The sequence below is a fragment of the Mytilus californianus genome, unplaced genomic scaffold, assembly GCF_021869535.1.
Source record: "Mytilus californianus isolate M0D057914Y unplaced genomic scaffold, xbMytCali1.0.p SCAF_5, whole genome shotgun sequence".
In the NCBI taxonomy this organism is placed as follows: Eukaryota; Metazoa; Mollusca; class Bivalvia; order Mytilida; family Mytilidae; genus Mytilus; species Mytilus californianus.
The window spans coordinates 78786755-78807796 of record NW_026262701.1 but is presented as its reverse complement, the minus strand read 5'-3'; the positions used below and the strand labels follow the sequence as shown (position 1 = coordinate 78807796).

The following is a 21042-nucleotide window of genomic DNA, read 5'->3' as shown; positions in this document are numbered from 1 at the left end:
TTACCTGACTTGCAATGTATTGAAAATAAATAACTCAGCAGGTCTAATCGAAAGTATGAGATGGCACCAGATTCTTCATAAATTCATCTTTTTTCCAAAAAAAAAATCGGGAAACACTTCCCATATCTTTTAATAATAAAAGTATAAATATTATTTAAATATACTTGAAATCAAGGCTTCCAAAACGGTCATATATTCCGGACATTTGTATAATGTCCGGTAAAAGTCCGGCTGGGCAAAGCACGAAACGGTCATCTACTTTTTAGTTTTCAAGGCTTTTTTAAGAGACGGTCATAATAATATTTAACATAATTCGCGATCTTTTTGACCCAACCTTTTGCCTTTAACAGCCACACATTTCCGGTCATAAAAGTGACATGATCATTAAGTACTATCAAAACAACCCCTACTTTAATACCTTCTCATTTTAATCAAGGCTAATTAGTTGTCGAACAGCTGAAATTGACCTGTTCAAGTTGAAATGTCAGAAAATTGGTTTCATTTAACTTGAGGTTAATTGTCTCAGGAACACTTACCTCACTTTTATTAAATCAGGGCCGTAACTACATTGAGACAAATGCCTCATGTAGGAAATTTCAAAACCAAACGCTTGTCTCCATATCAAATTGTGTTCACCGTGAGTGCCTTGCAAGAAGCAAGTTCTGTTCTCCCTCAGACGTAGCCCCTGATTTTTCGGGATCAATGTTTCTTATTTATTTGTCTTTTGTTCATTGATTGCCCTTCTGTATTCTGTTAGTGTTGCATTCATTTTGTAATTTAGTAATTTTATTATTAACTTGATCATGAGTTTAAAAAAACACAGCAGCCACAGACTTAACTATGTGAATTACATTTTTGCTTTATCATGCATATTTGTCTTTTGATGTTGTTCCTAGAAACTTAAGTCTTACACTGAATCTATAACGTGATTTTGCCTTGAGACCAAAATATTGTCATAAAATTATTAAAACAGAACTTGCATTTTCAGTTTAAGAAAGGGTCTGGGGAACACTCAGAAGGCATGATTTTGCATCATTTGTTCTATAGCTTCTTGGGCCTTCAGCGGTTCAAAAACCCTTCAAAAAAAATTTTGCCTCGCTCCGCTCGGCGAAACATGTTTGCCAATACTTTTAAAAGAGCCTTAGTTACAACCAAACTTTAATACTGTGTATGTATGCAATACATGTATATGCATTGGGGAATATAGAAGATTCATTTCTGCAGAGGTTAATAATTAATTCTAATTAAATGGTACATAATGACTTGACTATACATGAATTATTTATAATAAACAAATAATTTAAAAATTGTATGTTTTCGAATATTATAAATATAGTTGTGAAAATAAATAATCAGTCCCTTGCTTTAATGAAAATGAAAAATCTTTCTTCAATAGTGCAGAAAATAGATAATCTGTCCTCTTAGTTTACAAAAATAAATAACCGATCCAAAACAAATCCTCCTGCCCCCCCCCCCCCCCCCCCCAGAATATCAAATGGTCGTCCCCTTATGCCCAAATAGTTAAATTCATCAACGATATCCATTTTTTTTTCATTAAAGAAAAATTGAAAATTACATGATGGTCGTCTCCTTGAAAAAACCACGACCTTTGTTTTATCAACATTTACTTTTAGCCTCCATACATCTGTGTAATCTAGAAAACAATCTAATAGATTTGGAGTTCAGTTGCGGATTCGGCCATCAACACAGTATCATCAGCATACAGAATAATAAAAAGTTTTAAAGATATGTCAAGTTATTCTTCAAGCTCTTTTAAGACTGATTTTAGGCCCTCTATATTACAGGTTTGGAAAAATGAATCAAGATCATTCAAAAATAGAGAAAAAAGAAAAGGAGATAAATTTTCGCCTTGTCTAACCCCGTTATTACATGGGAAAAAAATCAGACACGGAATTGTTATATGAAATACATACATGACTTAGTACCTTGATACATATTTACAATAACATTATACATACATCCATTCATATTATTCAAAAGCATTGCGTCTCGCCAAATCGTGTCAAACGCTTTTTCAAAGTCGACGAATGCACAAAATAATGTTTTCTTTTTTTTAATTTTACTAATACTATATGCGATAAGTCTGTTTTTTGGAATTTATCAGCAATAGGTTAACTATATGTAGTGTATTGAATGATAGTATTTAAAACATGACATCTTCAAAATTTCGGTGTTAAAAAATACAGTCTTTAAAAACATATAAACTTTATCAAATACAATAATATTTATTTAATAAACATTTACACAAGCGACGACCAAAGACATCGTTCATCGTTTGTTGATGTAAAAAAGGGAGAAATAGAAACCATTTTGTAAAATTTTTTATTAGAAGGTATAAAGTTCAGAGAGATTTTCATAAATATATTCTTCATGGCCATATATTTCACGGAATGATGATATACTTTTATTACAATTACATATCGAGGTTATCTAGACAGGTATATTATCTGTTTCATCAAACAGCCCAACGAAACATATACCCAAAAGACAGCTGTGCAGTACTTTTTTTTATTGCACCTTTTTTTTATTGCACCGTGTGCACTTTTTGTTCCTCACAGCAAATTAAGATTCATAAAGTAAGAACATTTCTGTAGATTCTTTGTTTTTGTCCAAAATAAGAATTGATAAAGCAAAGCATATATTGACATTTCTGAAATACAGATTTAAAAAAATACTATTTCCTTACAAAACAGTGATTATAAGGTCCTTTGTGCTCTTATAAACTCCTTTGTGGTCCTTTCTGCTACATTGTGTTTTTTTGTGCTCAAAGTATGTCCTTTGTGGTGTTTACGAGACCAAAAAAACATGCTGTCATAGTGTATTGGAATGTCGAAAAATAAGTCTCAGAAAAAAAATCACTGTGTGGGATTCTTTCGTGAATTTGGTTTATAATTTTTAAATGTATAAATGATTTGGTCCATTTTAGAGGTCAATGCCTAACTCTATCTCTACCTCTATTATCATGGCCGACAGCCGGTAATAGTTCAGGTGGTCGTTGTGACAAACCAGACACCTTCTACCTTAATGCTTCAAATCGTTTACTGGTCTTGTGCTATGGGTAATTTTAGATACCATGCATATCTCTACTTCTGGTAACCATAACCCACACGGGAAATCAATAGGACATTCATCGAGTACCATCTATGACTAGAGGACATTCAACAAGTACCTGCTATAGCTTTGGGACATTCACCAAGGAACTGCTATAAATATAGGACATTCAACAAGTTCCTAGTATCACAATAGGAATTCAACACGTTCCTGTTATACTACTATATAGAACATTCAACAAGTATCTACTATACCAATAGGATATTCAACAAGTACATGCTTTAGATATAGGACATTCAACGTATATTTGCCATCACTATAAGACATTCAACAAGTTCCTACTATAACTATTACTGCTCTGTATATCTATCACCACTCTGTATATCTATCACTACTCTGTATACCTATCACCAATCTGTATATCTATCACCACTCTGTATATCTATCACAACTCTGTATATCTATTACCAATCTGTATATATCTTCCATCACTCTGTATATCTACCATCACTCCGTATATCTACCACCACTCTGTATATCTATTTCCACTATATCTATCTCTCGTTTGTATATCTATCAATACTCTGTATATATATCGCCACTCTGTTAATCTACCACCACTCTGTAAGTCTATCACCACTCTGTATATCTATCACCACTTTGTATATCTATCCTCACTTTGCATATCTACCACCACTCTGTATATCTGTCCCCGCCCTGTATATCTACCAACATTCTGTATATCTATCACCAATCTGTATATCTATCACCACTTTGTATATCTATCACCACTCTATTTATCTATCACCACTGTATATCTATCAACACACTGCATATCTATCTTCACTCTGTATATCTATCACCACTTTGTATATCTATCACCACTCTGTATATCTACCACCACTCTGTATATCTATCAACACTCTGTATATCTATTACCACTCTGTATATCTATCACCATTCTGTATATATATCACCACTTCGTTTATAATTCACCATTGTGTATATCTATCACCACTTTGTATATCTATCACCGCTCTGTATATCTATCACCACTCTGCATATCTATCACCACTCTGTATATCTATCACCACTTTGTATATCTACCACCACTCTGCATATCTATTACCACTTTATATATCTATTACCACTTTGTATATCTATCACCACTCTGTATATCTCCCACCACTCTGTATATATATCACTACTCTGTAAATCTATCACCCCTCTGTATATCTACCACCACTCTGTATATCTACCACCACTCTGCATATCTATCGCAACTTTATATATCTATCACAACTTTGTTTATTTATCACCACTCTGTATATCTACCACCACTCTGTATATCTATCACTACTCTGTATATCTATCACCACTCTGTATATCTATCACCACTCTGCATATCTATCTCCACTCTGTATATGTATCACCACTTAGTATATCTATCACCACTCTGTATATCTACCACCACTCTGTATATCTATCAACACTCTGTATATATACTACCACTCTGTATATTTATCACCATTCTGTATATCTATCACCAGTTCGTTTATATATTACCATTCTGTATATCTATCACCACTTTTTATATCTATCACCACTCTGTATATCGATCACCACTCTGTATATCTATCACCACTCTGTATATCTACCATCAATCTGCATATCTATCTCCACTATGTATATCTATCACCACTCTGTATATCTATCACCACTCTGAATATCTACCACCACTCTGTATATCTATCACCGTTCTGTATATCTATCTCCACTTCGTTTATATATCACTATTCTGTATATCTACCACCACTCTGCATATCTATCACAACTCTGTATGATCTATCAAAGTTTACTGACTTTGAACATGTTGAACTAGGTTATAAAATGCTAGTACTATCAGATCGTTCTTTTGTGTCCTATTTATTGGTATATTTTTTTTGTCTGTATTGTGTTGATCTGGCCACCGTTTCACAAAGCCTTCTTAACTTACGTTCACCGTATCATTTTACGATCCGTTTACGTGTGGTTCTACGTTCCCGTTACGTGTGTTTCACAAAGGCATCGTAAAGGATTACTAAGTTGATCGCAAGTTAAGCACTGTGTATCATCGTAAGTGTATCGTAAAACGGAACTCTAGCTGTAAACAGGAGGTGTGAATCGTAGTTTATTTACATTGGAATATGACACACTCTTCTTTCACAGATCGATGAGTCGAGCATGCCGATGAGAGCGGACGTGAAAATGTTTGCAGAGAGAATCCTTCAACATCATTGAAATTGTTTTGCCAAATTGGTTTCATGGATAAATATTGTTATCCTTACATCTTATATTTTATGTTTTGGATTATATTTTTTTGTTGAAGACAGTTTCTGCGGATATTTTCAGGTTTGTTTGAGACATGTGGTCAGATGGAATCCATTAGTAGTTTCCATGTGGGAAACTATCAGACCAATCTATTTGATGTCTGAGGGTTTTAGCTGTTGTTCCCCTAATGGATCGGTAGTTTCTTTCCGAGATACTTTATTGTAGGATTTTCGGCTTTCCTCTACCAGGAATACAGCTGGGCATTTAGCGGTATCGGTTTTGGAATCCTAGTATGTCCTTTCCGGTTTCTCGTTCGTTGCTTTGACATTTGTGCGGCATCCAGGGTGACCTTATCCTTTATTTTGTATATAATTGTTTTTATATTTTGAATTTTTATATTTGTGAGGACGAACGAATCAGGTGTGGGTGTGTTCGTATGTTTTTCATTTGTAGACGAAACACAAGCCTTGTATCTTTGATGGGTTACTTCCTTTGATATTAATTAATACTTTTTTTCTTTGTATCGGAAAATTGAAATAATAGGAGAGTGACGAGACGTGTTTATATCTGATCAAAGAATTAAACGATTTTTTTTTACGATTATTTGATAATGTCTAAAGTTATTATGTAATTTTAGAGGAGATATGATTGATTGATTGCTGTTTTCTGAACGTACAGTGGCAAATATTTCATGCAGATTTATGAGCAAGAGAAGAATTTTCAAACAAGAAATAAGAAGTTGCATGCGTTGTCGTAGAAAAAGAATTAAAAGAAAGTCCAATAAATATAAACAAAACCAGTGTATATAATGTGCGAATCCTGAAATACCATTTTCACTGTATCCGTTATGAATTTCTAATGTAGAATGATAAATAAACAGACGACAAATTCATGATTTTTGAATAGAATAAGAAATAAGATATAATGTGTACTGTTTTTATAAATTCATGATATAGGTATGAGATGCGGACGGGTTTTCATCGCGCCTACAGCCATCCAGGTGTAAAATTGATACACAAATAGATAAATATTAAGAATAATTCACGAACAGAGCGTGCAAGAGATTTAAAAGCAGAAGTTAAGTTTCATTTGCAGAAAAATGTACCTTTTAACATAATTATTAATGTTGTATAACTTAAAACAGGTTTTGTTATTCAGCTTGTTGATATTAAATTAAATTCCACTATGCTGTTTTCGTTATGCGATTCATGTTTTCTGTCGAATAATGATACTAGACTTTAATTTTCACTGTAGGGGCGATTCATTTCTATTGTACATGCGATGCATTTTCACGGAAGGAAATTAATTAATTTTCATCATATAACGTCTCAATTCAGACGACTCTCTAACAAAATTTATGAAGTCAGAAGGATTAATTATATGTGACCCGCCACGACATTTCCAGGCTTATGAAGGTAGAACATCATTGTGAGAAAAACGCTGTTAGTTTAACTATATGTGACTAGCCACTTCCAGGCTTATGAGGGTACATTGTCTAAACTTTGCTTTTTGTATATTTATCTAGAACATTCTGAAGCAAAAATAACTCTGTTATGTTATTATGACCTATTTTTAGCTCACCGGGAGCTTTGGCGTCCGTCGTCGTCCGTCGTCTGTCGTCGTCGTCTGTTGTCGTAAACTATTTCAAAAATCTTCTTCTCTGAAACTACTGGGCCAAATACCTTCAAACTTTAACTAAATGTTCCTTAGGGTATCTTGTTTATAAATTGTATCCGAAGTTTTGATCCATCGACAAACATGGCCGCCATGGCTAAAAATAGAACATAGGGGTCAAATGCAGTTTTTAGCTTATATCTCAAAAACTAAAGCTTTTAGAGCAAATGTGACAGGGGTAAAATTGATTAATTGGTCATGATCTATCGGCCCTGAAATTATCAGACGAATCTAACAACCCATTGTTGGGTTGCTGCCACCGAATTGGTAGTTTTAACAAAATTTTGCAGTTTTTTGTTATTATTTTGAATATTATTATAGATATATATAAACTGTAAGCAGCAATAATGTTCAAACAAAGTAAGATCTACAAAAAAATTCCCTTAAGGAGTTATTGCCCTTTAAAGACAATTTTACACAATTTGTTCATCAAGTTTGCTAACATTGAAAATCTTCTCCTCTGAAATACAGGTGAGCGATTCAGGCTCTTGAGAGCCTCTTGTTTGTAATAACAATGAAACGAATCATTTCGAATACCGACATGATAATGAGACTGTTCGATGACGAATTTTTCATTATCGAAGACATTAATTTATAAAATACAAAATTATTGATTTCTATTGACGCTTAGTAATCTTCAACAGCGTATTTGAATAAAAATTTCAAACGAATTAAATTTACAACATTACAAACAGTTCTTAGTCCTATTTTAGAAAATGTAATTTAAACTTGTTAAAATGAAGTTAGTATAAAATTTGTCAAAGAAAGCTTTTAGAATTCCTTTTTTTTTAAATTTGTCTTTTAACTTAGATTTATGATGCATGTCTCTATACATAGTATGCGACACGTAGCAGTTGTTCTCATATATGCATTTGATACAGTGCATTTATTATGGATATATTTTAGACTCCATTTATGAAAATCTATAGATCAGAGAATTTTGATTTTTTGTATCAATTTAAAATGTAGATTCAAATATTTATAGGTCGTTGATACAGACAAAAAGATCTTATCATGTCAAAATCATGATACAACAGGAAATTTTCATATGCACGGTCTGAACACAAGAATTTACAGAATAAGCACATTTCTTACTGAATAGAGAAAAATGGCCAAAAGAATTACAGAATACAGAAATGTAAAAAAAAACCCACCAACCCCCTTCCCCCCCTAATCCAGACCCTCATACATCATTGTGACGGATAGTTTTGTTTGTTCTATTTAACTGTTTTTATTTTCGAAAAGAATATTTGTACAAGGTGTTGTTAATAAACGGACAATTATACACCATGCTCTCTCAGCCGACGTCGTAATTTCATTTTTAATGAAAGAGTGTATTTAAAAGCTTCTCTCCCTGTGCAATATGATTTATTAAACTCATTAGGCAGATCAATTTTTATGACTACTTGCATAATTGTTTAATCGTATTAAATTCTGTATCAAATTTATATAAATAATAAAAGTTTCAGATCTTTAATATTGAAAACGGGTTAAAATTATTTACTTGCATTAATATTGATATGATAGCATCCAGTTCGTTTTTTTTTTTGGTGTTTTTTTGTAGATCTAAGAAAAAAGCAACTCTGTTTCACTAAAACAATTGACTAATTAAAATTGTCACATGGTGTCTTCTTATGTCGTCTGAATTACAATGTAAGTTATTGATCTGTTATTTATATATTCGCCATCCGTAATTATTATCTAAAATATTTATTTGGCATGCCATACTCGATAGAAGTGCGGACGTGAAAGAAAGCACTCTTCACAAAAACGTGAACGGAGATTACATTTCGATGATTTCGTCATTTATAAAACATAATACGCGAATCTGAAGATCTGTATTAAAATTGAATGTTGACAACGATATCGATCTGTTGGATGTAGAATTTATTATCAAAATAGGTGTTTGTTTAGGATATACCTTCCACGGAGATTACATGCTTAACAAATCTCTGCAGTTTTCAACTTTGTTTAGTTTTCAGGACTGATATATGATTTGGAATAAATGACGATTTTACAAAATTATTTATTGTAACCTTATAAACAAAATTACTTATGGTAACCTTATAATCAAATTTAACTCATATCACACTCTATGTTGTGCTTAATATTTAGTCTTGCTTGGTGTTCTATTCGTTAACGGGAATTACAGGTTTACGAAGAAAACATTATGACGGCCGGAACGATCACTATCGTTGTGCAATATGTACTAAACTTTATAAAAATTAAAAATATGCATATGGATAATAAAGAAATATAAAAATCTCAGATATAAGTATAACAAGCTACGGGTATATAACTCGAAGTCGTTAATTTTGCTTTGTTACGGTGGGACAAATCAGCGTCATAAAATGGGCGCTTTACCGGAGAACCAGTGAGTAGCGCAAAGCTAACAAAACCTGCGTTTCAGGAGTAAGTGCATGGGACCTATTTGTCATGTTTTATATCTGGTTCTATTGCCAATGTTATTTCATTGATACTGTGTCTATCCAGTCTGCATCTGGATATATCCTCGTGTATTGTGTTTTCGACCTACTTACATACAGAGACATATAATATTATATGTCTCTGTAACATATCATGTTTCTGTTCAATATACTTTAGTGAAGGCATTGTAAAGTGAGGTTGGTGAGTATTGTCTGTAATCTCCCCTGACATACTGCTGTTTCTGTGAATTAAAATTAATTGATATTTTATTTTTTTTAGCAAAAAGCTGTAAGGATTGTCCACATTTCCGTATTAAAAATAACTTTAAGTATTACAACTAACCACATGACAGTCATGTGACGTAATGACCGTAAAGTCCTCGGTCATATTTCTAGAATATTTTTTTATTTTTGATAGATTCTTGTGGAAGGTAAAAATAGTTTTATTGAAAAGGTACAAAAATGTGATATCAAATAAAATAACGTAAATACTTTTAAAATTATAATAACTTTACTTGAAACATCAATACCACACGTGGTATTATTTGCTATTGTTACTAAATATAGCAGTCAAATGTGACGTCACACTGGCATGCGCAGCATACGGGAAGTGAAAGTAGAATTAGGTCGAAAACGTAAGACGGTCGAAAACACAATACGAGACGATAATATCCATTTCATTTTCAAAATGATCATACGAAGAAAGTGTGGTTCTAATAGTGAAGAATCTTCTTCGTCTTCTAACATTTGCGGCATCTTGATCGAGAATAAAGCCATCTTAGATATGGTTTAATTCATATTCGCGGAAAAACTACGATCGAGATATGACAGTGGGTATAGCTGTAGTAATCAGGTAATTGATTTTAACACCTGGATTTACGTATTATTTACGCTCATCTTAACTTACGACGGCTTTGTGAAACGGCTGTAAAACCTACGATTTATTTACGATGAACGTACGATGACACGTAGACTTACGAAGGCTTTGTGAAACGGTACCCTGGACTTTTTCAACAAATTTTTACTTTAAGTTCTGACTTCGGTCTTATCCCATGTGTACAGTTTCAGTTTAAGGTATGGTTTGGCACTAGACCTTTTTTAAGCCCCTTCCAAAAATGCATGTGCCTTCCTCCGTCATGACATATTGTCACGGTGTCATTGAGTCTTTCTTCCTGTATTTCATTTTGTTTTTGTTGTAAATATAAATCAGGCTGTATGTTTGCATATTTGCTTTTTATTTACACTCGTTGTTTTGGAAATTAAAAAGAAGATGTGATATGATTGCCAATGAGACAACTTTCCACATGAGACCAAATGACACAGAAATTGACAATAGGAGAAGACGTTACTAAGTTGAAAAACTTGTGTCTAATCCATTTGTCATTTTTGAACAATAAAATCTGTTTAAACTAACAATCATAGGTCACCGTACGGCCTTCGAAGCTAGAATACAGTGTTGCTATTTACTGAAGTTACTCTTAGACTAGTAGCTCTGTACTGTTTTGTTGATGTTGGAGTTCCATAATATTTTTTGACGATGTTGTCCATGTACCATTTTGTAGATTGTACTTCTTGGGCATATGTTTTATAGCGACACGCAACTAGAACTTTGGCTATTTTTCAGTTTAAGTTGTCGTCAGCTAGCAATTTATCTATGCCCTTTTCGGGCTGATTTCAGATGTTGTTCAATAGTCCAAGTACTCGGATATGTAGTTGGGCTTCTACTGGTAGTATTCCGTTTAGGATGTTGATAGTAACATCTGCTTCATAAGTTGGTAATGAGAGTATAAGCTTATTAGTAGCTTTTTCTGGAAGTTTTCGATTAATTCTGGTGAACTTGTTTTTAGTAGTTTTAGCTCTTATCCATAGAGAAGTACTGGAGATACGTAACACGAATGACCGAATGACACTTGGAATGACCGTATGACATATGAAATTTTAATCTTAGTTTAAAGAGTATTTATTAATGAAAAATTTTATAAGAATAAAGTATTGAAATATTACATGAAGTTTTAATCTTAGCACATATATGTGAATTTTAAACATTGATTTATAAATAATAGTACATTAAAAGTGTATGTTATAACTAAAACATGATTTATTTAAGCAGGCAAGTTCATAAAATGTTAATATGATTTCGTGGATACATCTGTTCCTGATTGCATATATACGATCGCTCAATGTGTTCAAGTTGGACTACCAAAGTGGGGCCCTCATTTGTAAAATATATTATAACTCACTGACACTCCATGAATTGAAATGTATTTCATTTAACAGTCAACAAAAATTATTTTAAGTAATAATTTTGCGGTACGTTTTAAAACCGCTCAGGTTTATTTGGAATATGTCATGCATGACCGATGATCATATTCGATACCAATTATCATGTTGATTAGGTCTATACAAAGTTGAAATACACCATTTCGAAGTTCTAATGAGTTTCCTTTTAGAAAGTTATAATCTTTAAAAAAAAAATATCACGCGCCAAGTAAGTGCTAAAATGTAACACTTTGCAATAAATGGATGATAAATTCCTGCACCATATTTTACTCTTTTAATAGAGAAAATTAAGGAAAGAAAAACGGCGCGTGATATTTTTTTTTAAAGATTATAACTTTCTAAAAGGAAACTCATTAGAACTTCGAAATGGTGTATTTCAGCATCTCAGCATTTTTCAAATCCATGGTTAAACGGTATCTAGTGTTAGATAAATTAAGGTTTTCCTCTTTCAAACGCACTATTTCTTTTTCAAAATTTTCAGTTCTACTGGTATGCTCGGCTAACTCATGTTCGATCTTTTGGATTAGCCGAACATGTTGCAAACGTTCCAAATTTAATTCGTCCAAACTGTTCCTTAACATCACATTATCGTTTATTACGGTATCCAATTTTGAATTTTCACACTTGAGCACGGCGATTTCTTTCAGGGAGTTTCGGTGAGACGCTTTTAACTTGTGTAGGTGTTGTTTCGCGGATTCGTCCTGTGTGGAGCACGTAAACGGGGAGAGTTCCTTGTTCTCAAGTTCTTGAAACGGAAATTGAGACATTTGTTTCTTCTCTATAAACTTTCTCATTCGGTCGCTGTCTCTCTGAATTTTTGACTTCGACTTCTTCTTTGGTTTTGGGTTGCTGACAAATGACTTCACGTGAAAATTACACATGCGGGCAAAATGTCCATGATGTCTGCACTTGTAACAATAAGCGTTTATTGCATAACACCGATGGTATGTGAAAACATTCAATGTCTTACTGCAGTATTTGCACAGAAAGTCCAAACAGGTATCTGATTTTCTTATGGGAAACGGATGTCCATTTCTGCAAGGCTTGTAATTCCAAGGTCCTTCCATTCTGTTGCTTCTGAAGGTATTCATTTGCTAGTTTGGGGGAACTAGCTCAGGATCGTGTCGCGGGTTACCTCAACCAATATAAAACCGGGGTTTTTCCGGCTATAGTAATTCAAAGACGGAATACCAATACTTTAAACTTTATTAGCAAGGTCCGGACAGTACCAGACCTAAGACCAAAAACTGACTTCAAAATATCATACAAAAGCATATATAAACAACAGTATCTATAGAAAAGGATTAGTGTCCAACGGATTAACTTGTCATCATCAAAGTGATTTCCATTACGACAAATATATATTTAACAATAGAATTGATTAAACACAAAGAAAGGTAAAAGGTGAGATAAACGGATTAATAAATTGTCACTTTAGCACTTGAAATATATTGTCTGAATTTGATTTATTTCTAATTCACATTTGTCCAAATCTTCCGGGTTATACATGGATGCAATTTGGGAACTCCTCATTACAGAATCATGGATCGTTTGGAGGTCGGTTCAAACCCATTTTTCTATGATTCAATATTGATTCAAAATTAAATTGGTGGAATTATATAGTAAATAAGGATACATCTACAAAATAACCACAGAATGGAAACTTTTGTCTGGATCATAAATAAACGTAGGGGAAAAACTGTCAAAATAGGTGCAATTTGGGTACCCTCACGTTAGAAATCAGAACATCGATAATATAAATCTATATTCACTTTTTATATTTATTCAGCCATTATTTTGCAAGTCAGATTAATCTTTTTGCGATAAGACTTCTTAATTTATGTGGGACACTTAAAGACGTCAAACGAGTATACTGAATGTAGATGTGCAAACACAACTTGTTCAAATATTCCGTGAATCATTTTTTACAAATGTAAGATACTTTTAAACAGCAGACTGCTTACACAATCAGAATGAAAAAGTCCGCCGAACTCAGATGCGGATCCAGGATTTTGAAAGGGGGGGGGGGGGGGCAAACTAGGCAACGTTTGGAGTGGGACATGTTAAAAGTCTATGCATTAACCATACATGTAGCTCCATAAGAGGACACGGACCCCCTGCCCCCCTTAAACCCGCCTCTGGAACTGAAATTCGTCTTGTATTCTCTATCTAATGCAGCAAGTTTCACCCGAACTGTGGGCTACACATTCTGTTAACGTTTTCAAATATAATTGAGTTTCTGTCACTCTTTTAAAAAGGAAGTGGTGTAAAGATTCTTTCAAATGGTACCATAGTATCTGGAAGTCAGAGGAAGCTCCTACGGCAGGAGTGCATCGTGTTGGAGGATATTTGTATGGAAGAGACGAATGTGAGGCCCATGTGAGTAAAATTGCCTCGCTTTTTATCAAAATATTAACGGACGTAATAAATATCCCTTGTATTCTATTGACAATATTAGAAATTGATGACATGGGAGTTGCTGCACTATTAGATTAAAATATAATTCAAAAACAGAAGCATGCATGCTCACGGTATACAATACTAATCGTTGTCTTTCCTTCTTGTGTTATCAAACAGCCCTAGGGATGTAAATATTTCGTGTTTTTGTCCCTATATCACTCCTTATTTTTCTCTAAGTTATGATTGATATTTTTCGTTGCATGGTCCCTGAGACCGAATCAATATTTTTAATGAAAACCAAAGACTACGGTGGGATTACATATAAGTTTGCATAAAAAGGGCGATCAGTATAAGAATGACGATATATATATGATGTCACTATTGACCTTGACTTTTGAATAATTATACTTGAATGTTTATTTTTAATTAAATATTTCTTACAGACACCCCTGTATTGTTATGAGACGAGAAAGTTGTCAAAAGATGAATTAAGCTGTCTTCCAGGCGAACCAAGGTTTGTATTTGTGTAATACAAATAAGATCAGATGTAGGATATTAATAATTAATTCAGGTTATGGGACAAACAGAGACTTAAATGCCTGTATATGTTTAGCACCGGTAACCAAAGGCTAAATTTTGTTGCTAGGTTTCGCTTAATAATTTACGCTCAGTATTGACGGAATAAAAGACTAGTATGGAATATCTCTGAATTGAACAAGTACCCTGTTTTGACATGTTTGCTGCAGGTTAAGGAGGTACAAATGTTTTAGTGCCTATTTTCCGTGTTTTTGTTTCACAAACAGGTAGTTGGTTTTCTCTTTTGAATTGTTTCACATTTTGTCATGTCTGGACCTATACCGTATGAATTTTGCTCATTGTTAAAGGCTGGTCGTTGACCTATAATTGTCCACCTCTTTGTCGTTTTGTCTTTAATGGATAGTTGCATCAATGGCAATCATACCACATTTTCTTATTTCTATAAAAATCCTTATTTTTATAAAAAAAAATCGGAATTTTGATACTACCGAATGGGACTTGAATACTGGATTTCTAGTAATACTATATTATACACCTTACACGGAGGTTACACTAATTTGAGTAGCGAGCTGCACAGAACCAACACTTACGTGTTACGTTAGTGTGAAATCACACTTAGATGATACATAACACGATTTTTGGTGTAAAACACTCAAACACATCGATTTTCTTGAATAGTTGTCCTTAAAATGGTATAACTTTTGGTGTAACATTTTATCCTTTTTTATATGGATAAACGTTGTTTTTCACATATTTTTAATCATTTATTGGCAGACTGAGTTCAGGTTGTCACGGAATAGAAGTTCCTTTATAATATAAGTTCCAAAAGGAAAAAATGTTCTGGAATATTATTTCCACAGGAATAAATATTACAGTATATGTTCCTAACGGAATAAATGGTATAGAATATTTGTTCCAACAGGAATAGATATTATGACATTGTTTATAACAAAGTTTCCAGTGGAACTTCTGTTAGGCGGAACAAATATACGTTGACAAGGTGACTGTTCTATATGACAAACGATGTTTTGCAAATATCAATGTCATCAATAAAATGAAAATATTATTCAGTCCTCCACCGAAGACAATCCAGAACAAAAACAACGCAATTTTCTTTAAAAAGCATATTAAGTTACTGGAGAGACAGATTAATAAAAGCAATTTTGCTTGTTTCTGAATCCTATTTATTTCATGTATCAGAATTGTATACTATGTATATATAATTATATTGATTTATTTGAATAAAATATTGTTTAAACTAAGTTACTTTGGACCAAATTTTGTTGTTTTAGTTTGGAGTATCATTCCTGCTAAAAAAAATATAAAATACTCAAAAGTTGACATAATCTATCAATGTTATTTACGGAGCTGCAATACTGTGAATTATTGTACAGATTTAAGATTTTTTTAATCGGCCCTGCCAGTGAATAATTATGGGGACATTGCCAACACCCCTTCTTTTGGGACTGTTTTAAAATGATAACAGATTTGCCCTGATATGGATGTTAGTCGGCGTCGAATTTGTATTAACTTATAGTACATGTAAGCAGATCAACGAAAATATTTTAAAAAAGATAAACATTGGAAAGACATGACTAGCAAAGTAGACTCGAATAAACTTGATATGAGGTTTGTCAAAATCAGAGACGACTGGTAATCTTATCCATTTGATTTTACAGAATACTAGCTTGTTGTCAAGTTCCTGTGATCAATTTAATTGATTTATTTTTCAGATATGGATATTTTAGCGACACCTTGATGATTGAATGTCGACGGTATTTGCCATGGTTACTTCAGTGGTAAGTTTATTTGCTTTGTTTCTTTTGCATTTAACATGCATTGAATCATTGCCAAATTCAGCTTTTTAACTTCAGTTTTTAATTGAAATGAATTTCTTCTTTACTTTAATCTTATAATGTCTTTCTACTTTACACTTCTAACGTTATGTTATTTTAAAAGTTCTAAACCAGTTTTCAAAATATTGTGTTCGTGCTGAAAAAAACATTGCATTTCAGGTTTCATAAAAATGGCGGAAAAACAAGAGTCGAGAAAATAGAGTCACTTTCACAAGTAAGCTTCCCGTTTCATACTATATGTCATGAATATTTATTAACACGACAAACTTCAGAGCAATATAGAAGTATATATATATATATTTGAACACTTTCAATATTTGTAGAGATATTTATCATATTTATTTATATCAAGGTGTTGAGTTGCAGCTATAGCATCACGAGCCAATTGGTATTTATTTCTACAACAGTCCAAGCTAACATTATCATTTTTTATACAATGATGCCAAGGATAGAAAGATATTGTTTTCAATCTTTCTGCAAACGATATTAAAATCGTGCTGTGTGTGTTAAGTATTTATAAATCATTGTCGATCTTCCTTTTCAAACTATTTGTCTATTTTAGTTGATGCGTCGTTATACACAATGTACAAGTTTACACATTGTCGTCCGTAGGTCTGTCCGTATAACATTTCAGTCGCATTTTTTCTCTCTCAACAACTACAAGTTATAGCTTCTTAATATATTGCACCAAGCCTCTTCTGGGTAAATCATACCTTGTAATACGTTTCAGTGCCTTCGATGTTTTACTTCCTGATTGCCGACATATGATATAAAATTTTCATACTATCTGCAGAATACAATCCAAAACATTGGACAGGAGTAAATTGGTGACCAATGCAAACAATACATCCTCAAAAAGTTGGTGAAAGTCGTTTCAAGTTCAAAGGGCGTGACACGCTTCCTTTACGGGGCATCGGATTTAACGTCCCCATTCCGACCGAACGTGACTGGATGCGATCAATTAAGGATTTCAAACTTTCTGGTCAATCAATATACATTTAGTTATTCCTACAGAATCACACTGTGCCATGACTTTATATAATAAATTTCAGATTCAATCTGGGTTCTGTCATCTTCGCTAGCCAAGGGTTACGCTAGTGGATCGTAACCCTTGGCTCGAAGATGGGGCTCTGTATTGTTCACGATTTATTTCTTTAATTCTGTTTACTAGTGATTTACTGCTACTTCTCCAAGCCTTGATTCAGATACGTTAGTAGAATATATGTCTGCTGCATCAGCCATTTTCATAAAAAAATTCCAAAAATCATTGAAAAAAAAATCACAAAAGTCACGAATTATTCAGTACAACTTTCGATAAATTTTGGTCAAAATGCATTTGGTGAAAATAACTTAAAAAAGTACCTATAAAAGTAATATTGTTTGAACATTTATGTTTCAAAGTTTTATAAACACCTAAGTGATTTCAGATTTTACACCAGTACGATAATTGCGTGATTTCAGATTGTACACCAGTACGATATTTACGTCAACTGTCTTGGACTGGGAGCCAGAGAATTGTTTGAAGACAAAGAAATGTTTCCTGTCAGAGGACATCTCATAAGAGTAAACAATTATAATTTTCTATTAAATTGTTTCGATGAATATATTATATATATGACTTTTATGTAATAACAACAAAGACCATTCTACCGTATGAGCCTGTGTCATTTACATTGTATTTTAAAATAATAGTTTGCTGACTAATTGGAACTCTATAGGACATGAGCGTTGTAATTCTGAGTTCCACATAATTATATTATTTAGTTCCTAAAAATCTGAAAAGAATTACATCTAGACGGTAACATATAAAAGCACCTTATGTTCTCAATTCAATATTTTAGAGAACGAGTAAAGTATTGATGTGAGTTTTATGTTATACAAATAATTAAAAGTGATTTTTTTGTTGAGAAAGAGAACCTGAGACTTCTATAAAGTAGTCTCAGAGTGAACGTATTTCTGTAATCTATTAATCTAAAAACTATGATTATCAGGTGCAGGCACCATGGGTGAAGAATGCCTATTTTTCTGACTCTTCAACATACATATATCCCGGGTAAGATAAAATACCACACTAAGATTTTTAAATTACAAGAATAGTGAGGTCCATTTTCTCTTTATTTTTTTAAATCAAATTATAGCCATGTCGTCCCTTTAATATATACAAACTACAATATAATGGAATTTTGCAAAGACTATAATTTTACATATATTTTCATTGCAGTTTTTTAGATAGCATCAGAGACATATAATACAATTGTATTATATGTCTCTGATAGCATGTTATAAACAAAATCATTTGTTTAATCGAAGGAAGACCGCAACACAATAGCGTACACAAAAAGACGTCATAAGAGGTCAACAATACGCCTTTCATCCCATCTGTACCTTCTTTAGTATACACATACATATATTGAATAAATCGTTGTGTATTACTTGGTATTATTTTGGAAAGCAACATCATACCAGAGACATATAATACAATGTATTATATGTCTCTGATCATACTGACACGGGAATTCATTTGGCTGCTTGGGGTATATGAATACAGGCATGCCTCGTCTGATTTGGAAGAGAAATAAATTGCTAAAAGGGCGTTTTTGAGAATGCCAGTTCCGTTTGCACACGTTGAAAAAAACCCGGGCGTACTATAACTTTCACAAGTATTCTATAGGGGACTTGCTGTAAAGCTTAGTTTCTTCAATTGACTGTATTCATTGCACCAATGTTTTGTTTTCTAGTGACATAGACAATTATTTGACCATTTATAGTCCACCTATTGGTCAGTTGCTAATAATTGTGTTCTCTTCCTGAATGTGCAAAATTGATTGCATCTGGATTCGAAACACGTTTTTTTTTGCATAGACATCAACACGAGAAAAACATTAAATGTAAAATACGTTAATTATACTAATATATCGATTTAAACATATTATATCACATTCTTATTTGTTCATGCAGACAAGACGACGTTGTGTTAGGAGGAACAAGACATGTAGGAGAGGAGTCTTTAGATTATAGTGAAGATACATTTAATGACGTCTTACGCAGATGTTGTCAAATATTACCAGGTCTTAAGGTAAACTCTGATCTTCGTCTCTCTTTCGTTCTTTTTTTAAATTAATACATGTTTTCGTCATAGGCTCTCAGTTAGTGGATACGATTTAATATTGTTTCTTATTAGGACAATACATGTCGCTGTGGTTCCTATCTCTCTACCTTGTATGGTCATTTTGGTAATGAACCGTTAAAGTCTAAACATTTTTGGTTAAGTATCGTTGCATTTCAAGTCTATTTTTACCGTTATGACCGTTATCCTATGATGTATACCATCTTTCTCCTATAGGATTTTTCAGTATACATATCCTGTGGATGAAAAACATTCAAGACCAGTAAATTGATTTTAATGAAACCGTCACAGAATCATCATTACATGTTACCAATTCACATCTCTTTCATTATTTTTTTCGAACAAAATTACTAGAGAATGAATTTGGAAAATATTTTGCTTTGACGACACATGCACTTGTCTCTGACAAAAAATGTTATACTTAGGGATATAGGAATTTTTATTTCAGAGACAAGTGCCTGTGTCTGACGAGAGGAATGGAATGGGTGCTTGGAAAGACGATATGATATGTTGTCTCTGCATTTTTCTACTGAGTGCGGTTTAAATTGACAGTAACTTCTTTTTTACAGAGTGCTCCAATTGTGAAGAAATGGGTGGGAATAAGACCACACCGGACATCAATCCGAACAGAGATAGAACTTAAACAAGTTGACGGTCATATCATGAAGGTAAATCATAAAAAACACGATCGATCAAAACGGATATGCATAAAAAAATGACATTGTAGCATTGTCAACATTTGTAAATAAAAAATATAAATCCTGCAACTACTGATCATTGCAGGACATCATATGGGATAACTCTTGTCCATTATAAAATGTTGGATCAGAACCTTATTTCGTGCGATTTCTTCATAGCTTGATCACACCTCTTTGTTGTCATGATTGAATGTCACATTTAATAATGGAGGTATTAATTAGTTTTAGTAAAGTTATGACTAATTGGATAAAACTAGTTTGTCGAACAGTTTTCTGACGAATTTTCTGATTTTCCACAGTTACTTACACAAATTGCAGTTGATGTCAACAAAGCTCTCTTCAAACTCGCAAATTATACTAACTATATGTTTGGTGCACTTCTATTTTCATCAACATATGCTTCTAACTTATTATTTTACTTCTTCATACAGGTTGTTCACAATGTGGGACATGGAGGAGATGGTGTCGCCCTGAGTTGGGGGAGTGCGATAACTGCTACCAAACTAGTTGCACAGATTCTATACTCCGATGTCACAATCCCAAGATCAAAATTATAAACCAAAGCATATCAAATCTATGTTGTATACAAATAATCTGTTGATAACTGTATTTTTGTTAGAATAAATATTCCTGTGAAAATGAATTTTTACAATTTAAGATAA

The 21042-nt window shown here is 33.0% G+C and overlaps 1 protein-coding gene across 3 annotated transcripts in view; it reads left to right on the top strand.

Moving 5' to 3' along the window:
* LOC127701510 (D-aspartate oxidase-like) overlaps positions 1–21042 on the top strand; it is a 35992-nt gene extending 14950 nt beyond the window's left edge. For all 3 annotated transcript variants that reach the window (XM_052205403.1, XM_052205401.1, XM_052205402.1), the window contains 9 exons: positions 14021–14141; positions 14606–14676; positions 16433–16498; positions 16715–16769; positions 18017–18118; positions 18547–18608; positions 19514–19631; positions 20252–20350; positions 20812–21042. In XM_052205403.1, coding sequence (XP_052061363.1) covers positions 14021–14141; positions 14606–14676; positions 16433–16498; positions 16715–16769; positions 18017–18118; positions 18547–18608; positions 19514–19631; positions 20252–20350; positions 20812–20937 — 820 coding nt within the window. In that variant the 3' untranslated portion in view covers positions 20938–21042. The remainder of the gene's footprint in view (positions 1–14020; positions 14142–14605; positions 14677–16432; positions 16499–16714; positions 16770–18016; positions 18119–18546; positions 18609–19513; positions 19632–20251; positions 20351–20811) is intronic.